The sequence below is a fragment of the Oncorhynchus mykiss genome, chromosome 13 (genome assembly GCF_013265735.2).
Source record: "Oncorhynchus mykiss isolate Arlee chromosome 13, USDA_OmykA_1.1, whole genome shotgun sequence".
NCBI classification, from domain to species: Eukaryota; Metazoa; Chordata; class Actinopteri; order Salmoniformes; family Salmonidae; genus Oncorhynchus; species Oncorhynchus mykiss.
In genome coordinates this window covers 217501-232500 of record NC_048577.1, presented here as the reverse complement: position 1 = coordinate 232500, position 15000 = coordinate 217501, and the positions used below count along the sequence as shown (strand labels likewise).

General features: G+C 48.4%; 1 protein-coding gene across 1 annotated transcript in view; it reads right to left on the bottom strand.

Moving 5' to 3' along the window:
- Window positions 1-1686: 1686 nt before the first annotated feature.
- Window positions 1687-15000, bottom strand: part of LOC110515442 (synaptogyrin-3) — a 15694-nt gene continuing 2380 nt past the window's right edge. The window contains exons 2-4 of the mRNA XM_036939801.1: window positions 6055-6289; window positions 5790-5935; window positions 1687-2468 (exon numbers count right to left, since the gene is read on the bottom strand). Coding sequence (XP_036795696.1) covers window positions 2241-2468; window positions 5790-5935; window positions 6055-6289 — 609 coding nt within the window. The 3' untranslated portion in view covers window positions 1687-2240. The remainder of the gene's footprint in view (window positions 2469-5789; window positions 5936-6054; window positions 6290-15000) is intronic.

Here is a 15000-nt window from a genome sequence, read left to right as displayed (position 1 = left end):
GGACTTGTTTCAGAAGACGAGAAAACTATGGAACAACGAGCAAATGGAGGTCTGAGGTCCACACATTATTAAACCCATGTTTTAAGGGAGAACACCCATGTTAAGGGAGAACACCCATGTTTTAAGGGAGAACACCCATGTTTTAAGGGAGAACACCCATGTTTTAAGGGAGAACACCCATGTTTTAAGGGAGAACACCCATGTTTTAAGGGAGAACACCCACGTTTTAAGGGAGAACACCCACGTTTTAAGGGAGAACACCCACGTTTTAAGGGAGAACACCCACGTTTTAAGGGAGAACACCCACGTTTTAAGGGAGAACACCCATGTTTTAAGGGAGAACACCCATGTTTTAAGGGAGAACACCCATGTTTTAAGGGAGAACACCCATGTTAAGGGAGAACACCCATGTTTTAAGGGAGAACACCCATGTTTTAAGGGAGAACACCCATGTTTTAAGGGAGAACACCCATGTTTTAAGGGAGAACACCCATGTTTTAAGGGAGAACACCCATGTTTTAAGGGAGAACACCCATGTTAAGGGAGAACACCCATGTTTTAAGGGAGAACACCCATGTTTTAAGGGAGAACACCCATGTTTTAAGGGAGAACACCCATGTTTTAAGGGAGAACACCCATGTTTTAAGGGAGAACACCCATGTTTTAAGGGAGAACACCCATGTTTTAAGGGAGAACACCCATGTTTTAAGGGAGAACACCCATGTTAAGGGAGAACACCCATGTTTTAAGGGAGAACACCCATGTTTTAAGGGAGAACACCCATGTTTTAAGGGAGAACACCCATGTTTTAAGGGAGAACACCCATGTTTTAAGGGAGAACACCCATGTTTTAAGGGAGAACACCCATGTTTTAAGGGAGAACACCCATGTTAAGGGAGAACACCCATGTTTTAAGGGAGAACACCCATGTTTTAAGGGAGAACACCCATGTTTTAAGGGAGAACACCCATGTTTTAAGGGAGAACACCCATGTTTTAAGGGAGAACACCCATGTTTTAAGGGAGAACACCCATGTTTTAAGGGAGAACACCCATGTTTTAAGGGAGAACAGAAGTTGGTATTGCACCCATGCTCCACCAAGGTTTTCCAGCTCACAGCTTTGACCCACTACAGTATCTATGTTGGTGTTTCTACTTCAAACTATGTGTAGGCAGGTTGCTTAGGATTCAAGCAGATATATTTCAATCAACCAATCAAATCACATGAATAAAATAAATACACCAATGAGACGCAGCGGTTGGTTCTTGTTGACGTGTTGTTTTATATTTCATATTCCAGCTTCAGCATTTTACAATAAAATATTAAATGACATGAATTATTTCACATTATAACAGGATTTACAGCCACTCTAATGGAGGTCTCTCTATTCTCTCTGTCTCTCTCTATTATCTCTGTTTCTCTGTCTCTCTGTGTCTCTCTCTCTGTTTCTGTCTCTCTCTCTCTCTCTCTCTCTCTCTCTCTCTCTCTCTCTCTCCGTCTCTTTCTCTATCATCTCTGTTTCTCTGTCTCCCTCTCTCTCTCTCTCTCGCTCCCTCTCTCTCTCTATTATCTCTGTTTCTCTGTCTCTCTGTGTCTCTCTCTCTGTTTCTGTCTCTCTCTCTCTCTCTCTCTCTCTCTGTCTCTCTCTCTCTCTAATCTCTCTGTTTCCTACAGCTTTAATTCCAAAGGACCTTCATAAGGTGATGTAGACTGCTATATTTACAACAATGTTATATACCTCTCTGGGTAAAATGGCCTCTGTGTGTGTGCTCTAGTTCCTGCTCTGTGTGAATCCTAGACTGAGCCAGCAGTTGCCATGGTGACAGAGAGCCAGCATCACCTGACCCTCAGTCGGCCAATCAGGCTAACCCACAGCATCTTGAAGCTACAACCTCTGTCATGTCACAACGGTCTCACGCCTAGAAACTCTCTCCTATTCTCTCTCTCTTCATTTCTCATATCCTCCCTCTCTTCTCTCTCTCTGTCCATTCCTCCGCATCTCGCTCATCTATCTCTTCTCTCTCTCTCTCTGCCTCTCTCTATATCTCTCCCTCTATCTCTTCTCTCCATTTCTCTCTCCTCTCTCCCCCTCTATCTCCATCTCTCTCTTCTCTCCCTCTCTCTCCATCTCTCCTCTCTCCATCTTTCTCTCCTCTCTACTCTCTCCATCTCTCCCTCTCTCTCCATCTCTCCCTCTCTCTCCATCTTTCTCTCCTCTCTACACTCTCTGTCTCTCTCCTCTAGAAGACAGGAGCAGGTGTGAGGGCAGAAGGGTCCAGACTCAGAGTTTCGCTGAAGGGAGGGGCCTGCTGGTAGGGGTTGGTGGTTACTATGGTGACTCCGTTGGCGACGGGCGTGCTGCGGGCATTGTCGTGGTAACCGGCGCTGTCGTCAAGCTGATCGGTGAAGAGGCTGAAGTTTTGGAACAGGTTGATGAATGTCTGGAGAGCAAGCGCCGTCAGGCCAGCCTGGAGTCAGAGGTCAGAGGTTAGAGGTCAGAGGTGTTCATTATTAAAGCAGAAGTCAAGGTAACTATAGTAACTTAGAAGTAAGAGCTGAAGTCAACCAGCTTCCTAGCTAAAAACAGCAGCCTGGAGTCAGAGGTTAGGTGTTAGAGGTCAGAGGTTAGATGTTAGGTGCTAGAGGTCAGAGCTTAGGTGTTAGGGCTTCCTAGCTATAAACAGGAGTTTCTCTTAGGTAAGGGACAGCATTCCCTCCTCAGATTTGTCACTCTAGACACAACTAGGAAAACATAATTAACAAACAACAACAAAACACGGGTCACTACTCCTGCAGCTCTGGGTCTGTACATGGTCAACGGTAGGTTTCGAGGGGCCTCCTACGGTAGGTACACCTACAGCTCATCCCTTGGCAGTAGTACTGTAGACTACTTTATCACTGACCTCAACCCAGAGTCTCTCAGAGCGTTCACAGTCAGCCCACTGACACCCCTATCAGACCACAGTCAGCCCACCCCTATCAGACCACAGTCAGCCCACTGACACCCCTATCAGACCACAGTCAGCCCACTGACACCCCTATCAGACCACAGTCAGCCCACTGACACCCCTATCAGACCACAGTCAGCCCACTGACACCCCTATCAGACCACAGTCAGCCCACCCCTATCAGACCACAGTCAGCCCACTGACACCCCTATCAGACCACAGTCAGCCCACTGACACCCCTATCAGACCACTGTCAGCCCACTGACACCCCTATCAGACCACAGTCAGCCAACTGATACCCCTATCAGACCACAGTCAGCCCACTGACACCCCTATCAGACCACAGTCAGACCACAGTCAGCCCACCCCTATCAGATCACAGTCAGCCCACTGACTCCCCTATCAGACCACAGTCAGCCCACTGACACCCCTATCAGACCACAGTCAGCCCACTGACACCCCTATCAGACCACAGTCAGCCAACTGATACCCCTATCAGACCACAGTCAGCCCACTGACACCCCTATCAGACCACAGTCAGCCCACTGACACCCCTTTCAGACCACAGTCAGCCCACCCCTATCAGATCACAGTCAGCCCACTGACACCTCTATCAGACCACAGTCAGCCAACTGACACCCCTATCAGACCACAGTCAGCCCACTGACACCCCTATCAGATCACAGTCAGCCCACTGACACCCCTATCAGACCACAGTCAGCCCACTGACACCCCTATCAGACCACAGTCAGCCCACTGACACCCCTATCAGACCACAGTCAGCCCACTGACTCCCCTATCAGACCACAGTCAGCCCACTGACTCCCCTATCAGACCACAGTCAGCCCACTGACACCCCTATCAGACCACAACAAAATCACAGTCTACTTGAACGGAGAAATACTCAACCATGAGGCATCGAAGCCCAACAGAATGCTATTAAGAGATGCTATAGATGGAAGGAGGGTAGAAACCAAAAAACAATTGTCCTATAACAAATTCAATCCCTTTTGGACAACTTCCTGGACAAAACATTTCACTGCAATAGCGAAGGTGTAAACCTGCCAGTAGAAAGACTAAACAGGATGTTTGACCTCTCAACTTCCCTTTCAAATCTACACATATCAAGCAGACAACCTAAGAAAATTAACAACAATGACAAGTTTGAAAAACAAATGGTGAATCACTAAAACAAAACAGAAATACACTACAGAAATATAATAGCCTGTACCAGCCTATACAAGTCTATACAAGCCTATACTAGCCTATACAAGCCTATACAAGCCTATACAAGCCTATACTAGCCTGTACTAGCCTATACAAGCCTATACTAGCCTATGCTAGCCTATACTAGGCTATACTAGCCTATACTAGCCTGTACTAGCCTGTACTAACCTCTACTAGCCTGTACTACCCTGTACTAGCCTATACTAACCTGTACTAGCCTGTACTAGCCTATACTAGCCTATACTAGCCTATACTAGCCTGTACTAACCTGTACTAGCCTATACTAGCCTATACTACCCTGTACTAGCCTGTACTAGCCTATACTAGCCTGTACTACCCTGTACTAGCCTCTACTAGCCTGTACTAGCCTATACTAGCCTATACTAGCCTGTACTAACCTGTACTAGCCTGTACTAGCCTCTACTAGCCTGTACTAGCCTATACTAGCCTGTACTAACCTATACTAGCCTATACTACCCTGTACTAGCCTGTACCAGCCTGTACTAGCCTATACTAGCCTATACTAGCCTGTACTAACCTGTACTAGCCTATACTACCCTGTACTAGCCTGTACTAGCCTCTACTAGCCTGTACTAGCCTATACTAGCCTATACTAACCTGTACTAGCCTATACTAGCCTGTACTAACCTATACTGGCCTATACTACCCTGTACTAGCCTGTACTAGCCTGTACTAGCCTACACTAGCCTACACTAGCCTGTACTAACCTGTACTAGCCTATACTACCCTGTACTAGCCTGTACTAGCCTGCACTAGCCTATACTAGCCTGTATTAGCCTATACTAGCCTAAACTGAACCACTGTATCAGCAAAACATTTACATAATGTACTGACAAATCATATTAAAACTGTACTAGCCTGTACTAGCCTATACTAGCCTGTACTAGCCTGTACTAGTCTGTACTAGTAACTGTGTAGGCCACATGTGCTGCACCAGAAACGCATGTCCTCTCCCTGCTTTATCAGGCGTCACTACACCCACTACAGGCTGTATCACATCGGGCCGTGATTGGGAGTTCCATAGGGAGGCGTCGTCCGGGTTTGGGAACCCAGTGTCGTCCGGGTTTGGCCCAGGATCGTCATGGTTTGGCCCAGCGTCGTCCGGGTTTGGGAACCCAGTGTCGTCCGGGTTTGGCCCAGTGTCGTCCGGGTTTGGCCCAGGGTCGTCTGGGTTTGGCCCAGGGTCGTCCGGGTTTGGGAACCCAGCGTCGTCTGGGTTTGGCCCAGCTTCGTCCGGGTTTGGCCCAGGGTAGGCCGGGTTTGGGAACCCAGGGTCGTCTGGGTTTGGCCCAGGGTAGGCCGTCATTGTAAATAAGAATTTGTTCATAACTAAATAATGTGTCAAACTAGTGACAGGGGCTGTTCACACACACACATTACACACACACACACACACACTACACACACTACACACACACACTACACACACACACACACACTACACACACACACACACACACACACATTACACACACACACATTACACACACACATTACACACACACACATTACACACACACACACACATTACACACACATTACACACACACACGTTACACACACACACGCCCAGACCCCCCAGGTGTCTCTTACCCAGGTGAGGATGGAGAAGAAGCAGAAGGCAACAGCAGCCCTGGCGGCGTCTGAGCCCTGAGCCAATGGGAGCTCTTCTTCTGTCGTCTGCTGCCACTGGTTGGCCAGGAAACAGAAACCCACGAACCACAGGAAGCTGGCCAGGGCTGAGGAGTGCGGGACCAACAGGACAGATGGTTCAGAAAACATACCTCCTAGAGATAACATGACGTGTGGATGTGTCTGTGTGTGTGTGTGTGTATGTATATAATGTGTGTGTGTGTACCAGAGAAGACCATGTCGATGAGAGTTGCTCTCCTCCTGAGTCGGACACTGTGGATGGTGGGGAAGTAGATGTCTAGAACCAGGAAGCAGACGCTGCCTAGGAAACAGACCACGCCCACGGTAACGCCGTAGTTACAGGCATCGGCGTTCTTATTGAAGACGCATAGCAACCGCTCGCTGCCGATGTTCATGTAGCCTTCATTCACTATACAGCTGAACACTACCATAGAGAATACCTGTAGGAGAGACATCACCTTTAATTAATTACTATACAGCTGAACACTACCATAGAGAATACCTGGAGGAGAGACATCACCTTTAATTAATTACTATACAGCTGAACACTACCATAGAGAATACCTGGAGGAGAGACATCACCTTTAATTAATTACTATACAGCTGAACACTACCATAGAGAATACCTGGAGGAGAGACATCACCTTTAATTAATTACTATACAGCTGAACACTACCAAACAGAATACCTGTAGGGGAGACATCACCTTTAATTAATACCTATACAGCTGAACACTACCATAGAGAATACCTGGAGGAGAGAAAACAATCCAATAATTTCCCAGTGTGCCTTGCCTTTTCAACAGTTACATCCCATGACGTTTACTTCAGTTCAACGCCCCCACTAAGCCTCCAATAATTTCCCAGTGTGCCTTGCCTTTTCCATCCAACAGTTACATCCCATGACTGTATTATTTTAGTAACAGAGAAACGGTTGTTGAATTCGTTGATTTTATACAGCGGCCTGAAACTCATGGTTTTACAGGCCAAGTCGGGCCTTATACAGCGGTCTGAAACTCGTAGTTTACAGGCCACGTCGGGCCTTATACAGCGGCCTGAAACTCATGGTTTCAGGGCCTGCAAGTTGGGTTGCAAAATTCCACGACCGTTCCCAAAACATTTTCCAGTGATCTTCCAACCAGAATTTCTAGAAAACCTGTGAAATTTACCAGAATGATTTTCAACCCTAAACTGTAAACCACATTATGCTGCAAAGTGATATGTATTTCCTATTGGAATCGTTAAGCTAGCCAACAGTATTAAACTACAGGATATAGTCTACTGTATTATAAACCAGCTATGTCAGACAGCATTATCCCCTGTGTCATTATAAACCAGCTAGGTCAGACAACATTACCCCCTGTGTCATTATAAACTATAAACCAGCTAGGTCAGACAACATTACCCCCTGTGTCATTATAAACTATAAACCAGCTAGGTCAGACAACATTACCCCCTGTGTCATTATAAACTATAAACCAGCTAGGACAACATTACCCCCTGTGTCATTATAAACCAGCTAGGTCAGACAACATTACCCCCGTGTCATTATAAACCAGCTAGGTCAAACAACATAACCCCCTGTGTCATTATAAACCAGCTAGGTCAGACAACATTACCCCCTGTGTCATTATAAACCATCTAGGTCAGACAACATTACCCCCTGTGTCATTATAAACTATAAACCAGCTAGGACAACATTATCCCATGTGTCATTATAAACCAGCTAGGTCAGACAACATTACCCCCTGTGTCATTATAAACCAGCTAGGTCAGAAAACATTACCCCCTGTGTCATTATAAACTATTAACCAGCTAGGTCAGACAAAATTATCCCCTGTGTCATTATAAACCAGCTAGGTCAGACAACATTACCCCCTGTGTCATTATAAACCAGCTAGGTCAGACTACATTATCCCCTGTGTCATTATAAACCAGCTAGGTCAGACAACATTACCCCCTGTGTAACGGTTCTCTTGTTGTGAAGTGGAGGCGGACCAAAGCGCAGCGTGGTGGTTGTTCATTGTATTTTATTGACGAAACTATACATGAACAAACTAATGAAAAAACAAGAAACGTGTGAACTCAAAACAGCCCTGTCTGGTGCAAACACAAAAACAGGAACAATCACCCACAAACACACAGTGAAACCCAGGCTACCTAAGTATGATTCTCAATCAGAGACAACTAATGACACCTGCCTCTGATTGAGAACCATACTAGGCCGAAAACATAGAACTGCCCCACAACATAGAAAAACAAACAGACTGCCCACCCAACTCACGCCCTGACCATACTAAATAAATACAACACAAAGGAAATAGAGGTCAGAACGTGACAGTACCCCCCCCCCAAAGGTGCGGACTCCGGCCGCAAAACCTTGACCTATAGGGGAGGGTCTGGGTGGGCGTCTGTCCGCGGTGGCGGCTCTGGCGCGGGACGCGGACCCCACTTCGCCATTGTCTTAGTCCGCCTTATTGTCCGCCTCCGTGGCTTACTCACCATGCCCACCCCTCTCAATGACCCCACTGGACAGAGGGGCTGCTTGGGACAGAGGGGCAGCTTCTCGGGACAGAGGGACAGCTGCTCGGGACAGAGGGACAGCTGCTCGGGACAGAGGGACAGCTGCTCGGGACAGAGGGACAGCTGCTCGGGACAGAGGGACAGCTGCTCCGGGCGGAGGGGCTCTAGCGGCCCCTGGCTGACTGGCGGCACTGGCGGCCCCTGGCTGACTGGCGGCCCCTGGCTGACTGGCGGCACTGGCGGCCCCTGGTTGACTGGCGGCGCTGGCGCTGGGCTGACTGGCGGCACTGGCGGCCCCTGGTTGACTGGCGGCACTGGCGGCCCCTGGCTGACTGGCGGCCCCTGGCTGACGGGCGGCACTGGCGGCCCCTGGCTGACGGGCGGCACTGGCGGCCCCTGGCTGACGGGCGGCATTGGCGGCTCCTGGCAGACGGGCGGCACTGGCGGCGCTGGGCAGACGGGCGGCACTGGCGGCGCTGGGCAGACGGGCGGCACTGGCGGCGCTGGGCAGACGGGCGGCACTGGCGGCGCTGGGCAGACGGGCGGCACTGGGCAGACGGGCGGCACTGGCGGCACTGGGCAGACGGGCGGCGCTGGCGGCGTTGGGCAGACGGGAAGCTCCGATGGCGCTGGGCAGACGGGAAGCTCCGGCAGAGGCGCCGGACAGGCGGGAGGCTCCGGCAGAGGCGCCGGACAGGCGGGAGGCTCCGGCAGAGGCGCCGGACAGGCGGGAGGCTCCGGCAGCGGCGCCGGACAGGCGGGAGGCTCCGGCAGCGGCGCCGGACAGGCGGGAGGCTCCGGCAGCGGCGCCGGACAGGCGGGAGGCTCCGGCAGAGGCGCCGGACAGGCGGGAGGCTCCGGCAGCGGCGCCGGACAGGCGTGAGGCTCCGGCAGCGGCGCCGGACAGGCGGGAGGCTCCGGCAGAGGCGCCGGACAGGCGGGAGGCTCCGGCAGAGGCGCCGGACAGGCGGGAGGCTCCGGCAGAGGCGCCGGACAGGCGGGAGGCTCCGGCAGAGGCGCCGGACAGGCGGGAGGCTCCGGCAGAGGCGCCGGACAGACGGGAGACTCCGGCAGCGCTGGAGAGGAGGAAGGCTCTGGTAGCGCCGGAGAGGCGGGAGACTCCGGCAGCGCTGGAGAGGAGGAAGGCTCTGGACGGATGGGCCGGAGAGACAGCCTGGTACGGGGAGCTGCCACCGGAGGGCTGGGGTGTGGAGGTGGTGACGGATAGACCGGGCCGTGCAGGCGCACTGGAGCTCTTGAGCACCGAGCCTGCCCAACCTTACCCGGTTGAATGGTCCCGGTCGCCCTGCCAGTGCGGCGAGGTGGAATAGCCCGCACTGGGCTATGCAGGCGAACCGGGGACACCGTGCGCAAGGCTGGTGCCATGTAAGCCGGCCCAAGGAGACGCACTGGAGACCAGATGCGTAGAGCCGGCTTCATGGCACTTGGCTCGATGCCCACTCTAGCCCGGCCGATACGCGGAGCTGGAATGTACCGCACCGGGCTGTGCACCCGCACTGGGGACACCGTGCGCTCCACAGCATAACACGGTGCCTGCCCGGTCTCTCTAGCCCCCCGGTAACCACAGGAAGTTGGCTCAGGTCTCCTACCTGGCGTAGCCATACTCCCTGTTAGCCCCCCCCCAAGAAATTTTTGGGGGTGACTCCCGGGCTTCCATCCACGACGCCGCGCTGCCTCCTCATACCAGCGCCTCTCCGCTTTCGCCGCCTCCAGTTCCTCTTTGGGACGGCGATATTCTCCTGGCTGAGCCCAGGGTCCTCTTCCGTCTAATTCGTCCTCCCATGTCCATACCTCCTCGCGCTGCTCCTGCTGCTGCTTTTTCCTTTGCCCATTACCACACCGCTTGGTCCTGTTGTGGTGGGTGATTCTGTAAGGGCGTTCGTCTGTAGGAGGAAGAGAAGCGGACCAAAGCGCAGCGTGGTGGTTGTTCATTGTATTTTATTGACGAAACTATACATGAACAAACTAATGAAAAAACAAGAAACGTGTGAACTCAAAACAGCCCTGTCTGGTGCAAACACAAAAACAGGAACAATCACCCACAAACACACAGTGAAACCCAGGCTACCTAAGTATGATTCTCAATCAGAGACAACTAATGACACCTGCCTCTGATTGAGAACCATACTAGGCCGAAAACATAGAACTGCCCCACAACATAGAAAAACAAACATAGACTGCCCACCCAACTCACGCCCTGACCATACTAAATAAATACAACACAAAGGAAATAGAGGTCAGAACGTGACACCCTGTGTCATTATAAACCAGCTAGGGCAGACAACATTACCCCCTGTGTCATTATAAACCAGCTAGGTCAGACTACATTACCCCCTGTGTCATTATCAACCAGCTAGGTCAGACAACATTACCCCCTGTGTAATTATAAACCAGCTAGGTCAGACAACATTACCCCCTGTGTCATTATAAACTATAAACCAGCAAGGTCAGACAACATTACCCCTGTGTCATTATAAACCATCTAGGTCAGACAACATTACCCCTCTGTGTCATTATAAATCAGCTAGGTCAGACAACATTACCCCTCTGTGTCATTATAAACCAGCTAGGTCAGACAACATTACCCCCTGTGTCATTATAAACCATCTAGGTCAGACAACATTACCCCCTGTGTCATTATAAACCAGCTAGGGCAGACAACATTACCCCCTGTGTCATTATAAACCAGCTAGGTCAGACTACATTACCCCCTGTGTCATTATAAACCAGCTAGGTCAGACAACATTACCCCCTGTGTAATTATAAACCAGCTAGGTCAGACAACATTACCCCCTGTGTCATTATAAACTATAAACCAGCTAGGTCAGACAACATTATCCCCTGTGTCATTATAAACCATCTAGGTCAGACAACATTACCCCCTGTGTCATTATAAACTATAAACCAGCTAGTTCAGACAAAATTACCCCCTGTGTCATTATAAACCAGCTAGGTCAGACAACATTACCCCCTGTGTCATTATAAACTATAAACCAGCTAGTTCAGACAAAATTATCCCCTGTGTCATTATAAACCAGCTAGGTCAGACAACATTACCCCCTGTGTCATTATAAACCAGCTAGGTCATACAACATTACCCCCTGTGTCATTATAAACTATAAACCAGCTAGGTCAGACTACATTATCCCCTGTGTCATTATAAACCAGCTAGGTCAGAAAACATTACCCCCTGTGTCATTATAAACCAGCTAGGGCAGACTACATTATCCTCTGTGTCATTATAAACCATCTAGGTCAGACAACATTACCCCCTGTGTCATTATAAACTATAAACCAGTTAGGTCAGACTACATTACCACCTGTGTCATTATAAACCAGCTAGGTCAGACTACAATACCCCCTGTGTCATTATAAACCAGCTAGGTCAGACAACATTACCCCCTGTGTCATTATAAACCAGCTAGGTCAGACAACATTACCCCATGTGTCATTATAAACCAGCTAGGTCAGACAACATTACCCCCTGTGTCATTATAAACTATAAACCAGCTAGTTCAGACAAAATTATCCCCTGTGTCATTAGAAACCAGCTAGGTCAGACAACATTACCCCTCTGTGTCATTATAAACCAGCTAGGTCAGACAACATTACCCCCTGTGTCATTATAAACCAGCTAGGTCAGACAACATTACCCCCTGTGTCATTATAAACCAGCTAGGTCAGACAACATTACCCCCTGTGTCATTATAAACTATAAACCAGCTAGGTCAGACAACATTACCCCCTGTGTCATTATAAACCAGCTAGGTCAGACAACATTACCCCCTGTGTCATTATAAACCATCTAGGTCAGACAACATTACCCCCTGTGTCATTATAAACTATAAACCAGCTAGTTCAGACAAAATTACCCCCTGTGTCATTATAAACCAGCTAGGTCAGACAACATTACCCCCTGTGTCATTATAAACTATAAACCAGCTAGTTCAGACAAAATTATCCCCTGTGTCATTATAAACCAGCTAGGTCAGACAACATTACCCCCTGTGTCATTATAAACCAGCTAGGTCATACAACATTACCCCCTGTGTCATTATAAACTATAAACCAGCTAGGTCAGACTACATTATCCCCTGTGTCATTATAAACCAGCTAGGTCAGAAAACATTACCCCCTGTGTCATTATAAACCAGCTAGGGCAGACTACATTATCCTCTGTGTCATTATAAACCATCTAGGTCAGACAACATTACCCCCTGTGTCATTATAAACAATAAACCAGTTAGGTCAGACTACATTACCACCTGTGTCATTATAAACCAGCTAGGTCAGACTACAATACCCCCTGTGTCATTATAAACCAGCTAGGTCAGACAACATTACCCCCTGTGTCATTATAAACCAGCTAGGTCAGACAACATTACCCCCTGTGTCATTATAAACCAGCTAGGTCAGACAACATTACCCCCTGTGTCATTATAAACTATAAACCAGCTAGATCAGACAAAATTATCCCCTGTGTCATTAGAAACCAGCTAGGTCAGACAACATTACCCCTCTGTGTCATTATAAACCAGCTAGGTCAGACAACATTACCCCCTGTGTCATTATAAACCAGCTAGGTCAGACAACATTACCCCCTGTGTCATTATAAACCAGCTAGGTCAGACAACATTACCCCCTGTGTCATTATAAACTATAAACCAGCTAGGTCAGACAACATTACCCCCTGTGTCATTATAAACCAGCTAGGTCAGACAACATTACCCCCTGTGTCATTATAAACCAGCTAGGTCAGACAACATTACCCCCTGTGTCAATATAAACCAGCTAGGCCAGACAACATTACCCCCTGTGTCACTATAAACCATCTAGGTCAGACAACATTACCCCCTGTGTCATTATAAACCAGCTAGGTCAAACAACATTACCCCCTGTGTCATTATAAACCAGCTAGGTCAAACAACATTATCCCCTGTGTCATTATAAACCAGCTAGGGCCTACAACATTACCCCCTGTGTCATTATAAACCAGCTAGGTCAGGCAACATTACCCCCTGTGTCATTATAAACCAGCTAGGTCAGACAACATTACCCCCTGTGTCATTATAAACCAGCTAGGTCAGACTACATTACCCCTCTGTGTCATTATAAACCAGCTAGGTCAGACAACATTTTCCCCTGTGTCATTATAAACCAGCTAGGTCAGACAACATTACCCCCTGTGTCATTAGAAACCAGCTAGGTCAGACTACATTACCCCTCTGTGTCATTATAAACCAGCTAGGTCAGACAACTTTACCCCCTGTGTCATTATAAACCAGCTAGGTCAGACAACATTACCCCCTGTGTCATTATAAACCAGCTAGGTCAGACAACATTACCCCGTGTCATTATAAACCAGCTAGGTCAGACAACATTACCCCCTGTGTCATTATAAACCAGCTAGGTCAGACAACATTATCCCCTGTGTCATTTATAAACCAGTTAGGTCAGACTACATTACCCCCTGTGTCATTATAAACCAGCTAGGTCAGACAACATTATCCCCTGTGTCATTTATAAACCAGTTAGGTCAGACTACATTACCCCCTGTGTCATTATAAACCAGCTAGGTCAGACAACATTACCCCCTGTGTCATTATAAACCAGCTAGGTCAGACAACATTACCCCTCTGTGTCATTATAAACCAGCTAGGTCAGACAACGTTACCCCCTGTGTCATTATAAACCAGCTAGGTCAGACAACATTACCCCTCTGTGTCATTATAAACCAGCTAGGTCAGACAACGTTACCCCCTGTGTCATTATAAACCAGCTAGGTCAGACAACATTACCCCCTGTGTCATTATAAACCAGCTAGGTCAGACAACATTACCTCCTGTGTCATTATAAACCAGATAGGTCAGACAACATTACCCCCTGTGTCATTATAAACCAGCTAGGTCAGACAACATTACCCCCTGTGTCATTATAAACTATAAACCAGCTAGGTCAGACAACATTATCCCCTGTGTCATTTATAAACCAGTTAGGTCAGACTACATTACCCCCTGTGTCATTATAAACCAGCTAGGTCAGACAACATTATCCGCTGTGTCATTATAAACCAGCTAGGTCAGACAACATTAACCCCTGTGTCATTATAAACCAGCTAGGTCAGACAACATTACCCCCTGTGTCATTATAAACCAGCTAGGGCAGACAACATTACCCCCTGTGTCATTATAAACTATAAACCAGCTAGGTCAGACAACATTACCTCCTGTGTCATTATAAACCAGCTAGGTCAGACAACATTATCCCCTGTGTCATTATAAACCAGCTAGGTCAGACAACATTAACCCCTGTGTCATTATAAACCAGCTAGGTCAGACAACATTACCCCCTGTGTCATTATAAACCAGCTAGGGCAGACAACATTACCCCCTGTGTCATTATAAACTATAAACCAGCTAGGTCAGACAACATTACCTCCTGTGTCATTATAAACCAGCTAGGTCAGACAACATTAACCCCTGTGTCATTATAAACCAGCTAGGTCAGACAACATTACCCCCTGTGTCATTATAAACCAGCTAGGTCAGACAACATTACCCCCTGTGTCATTATAAACCAGCTAGGTCAGACAACATTACCCCCTGTGT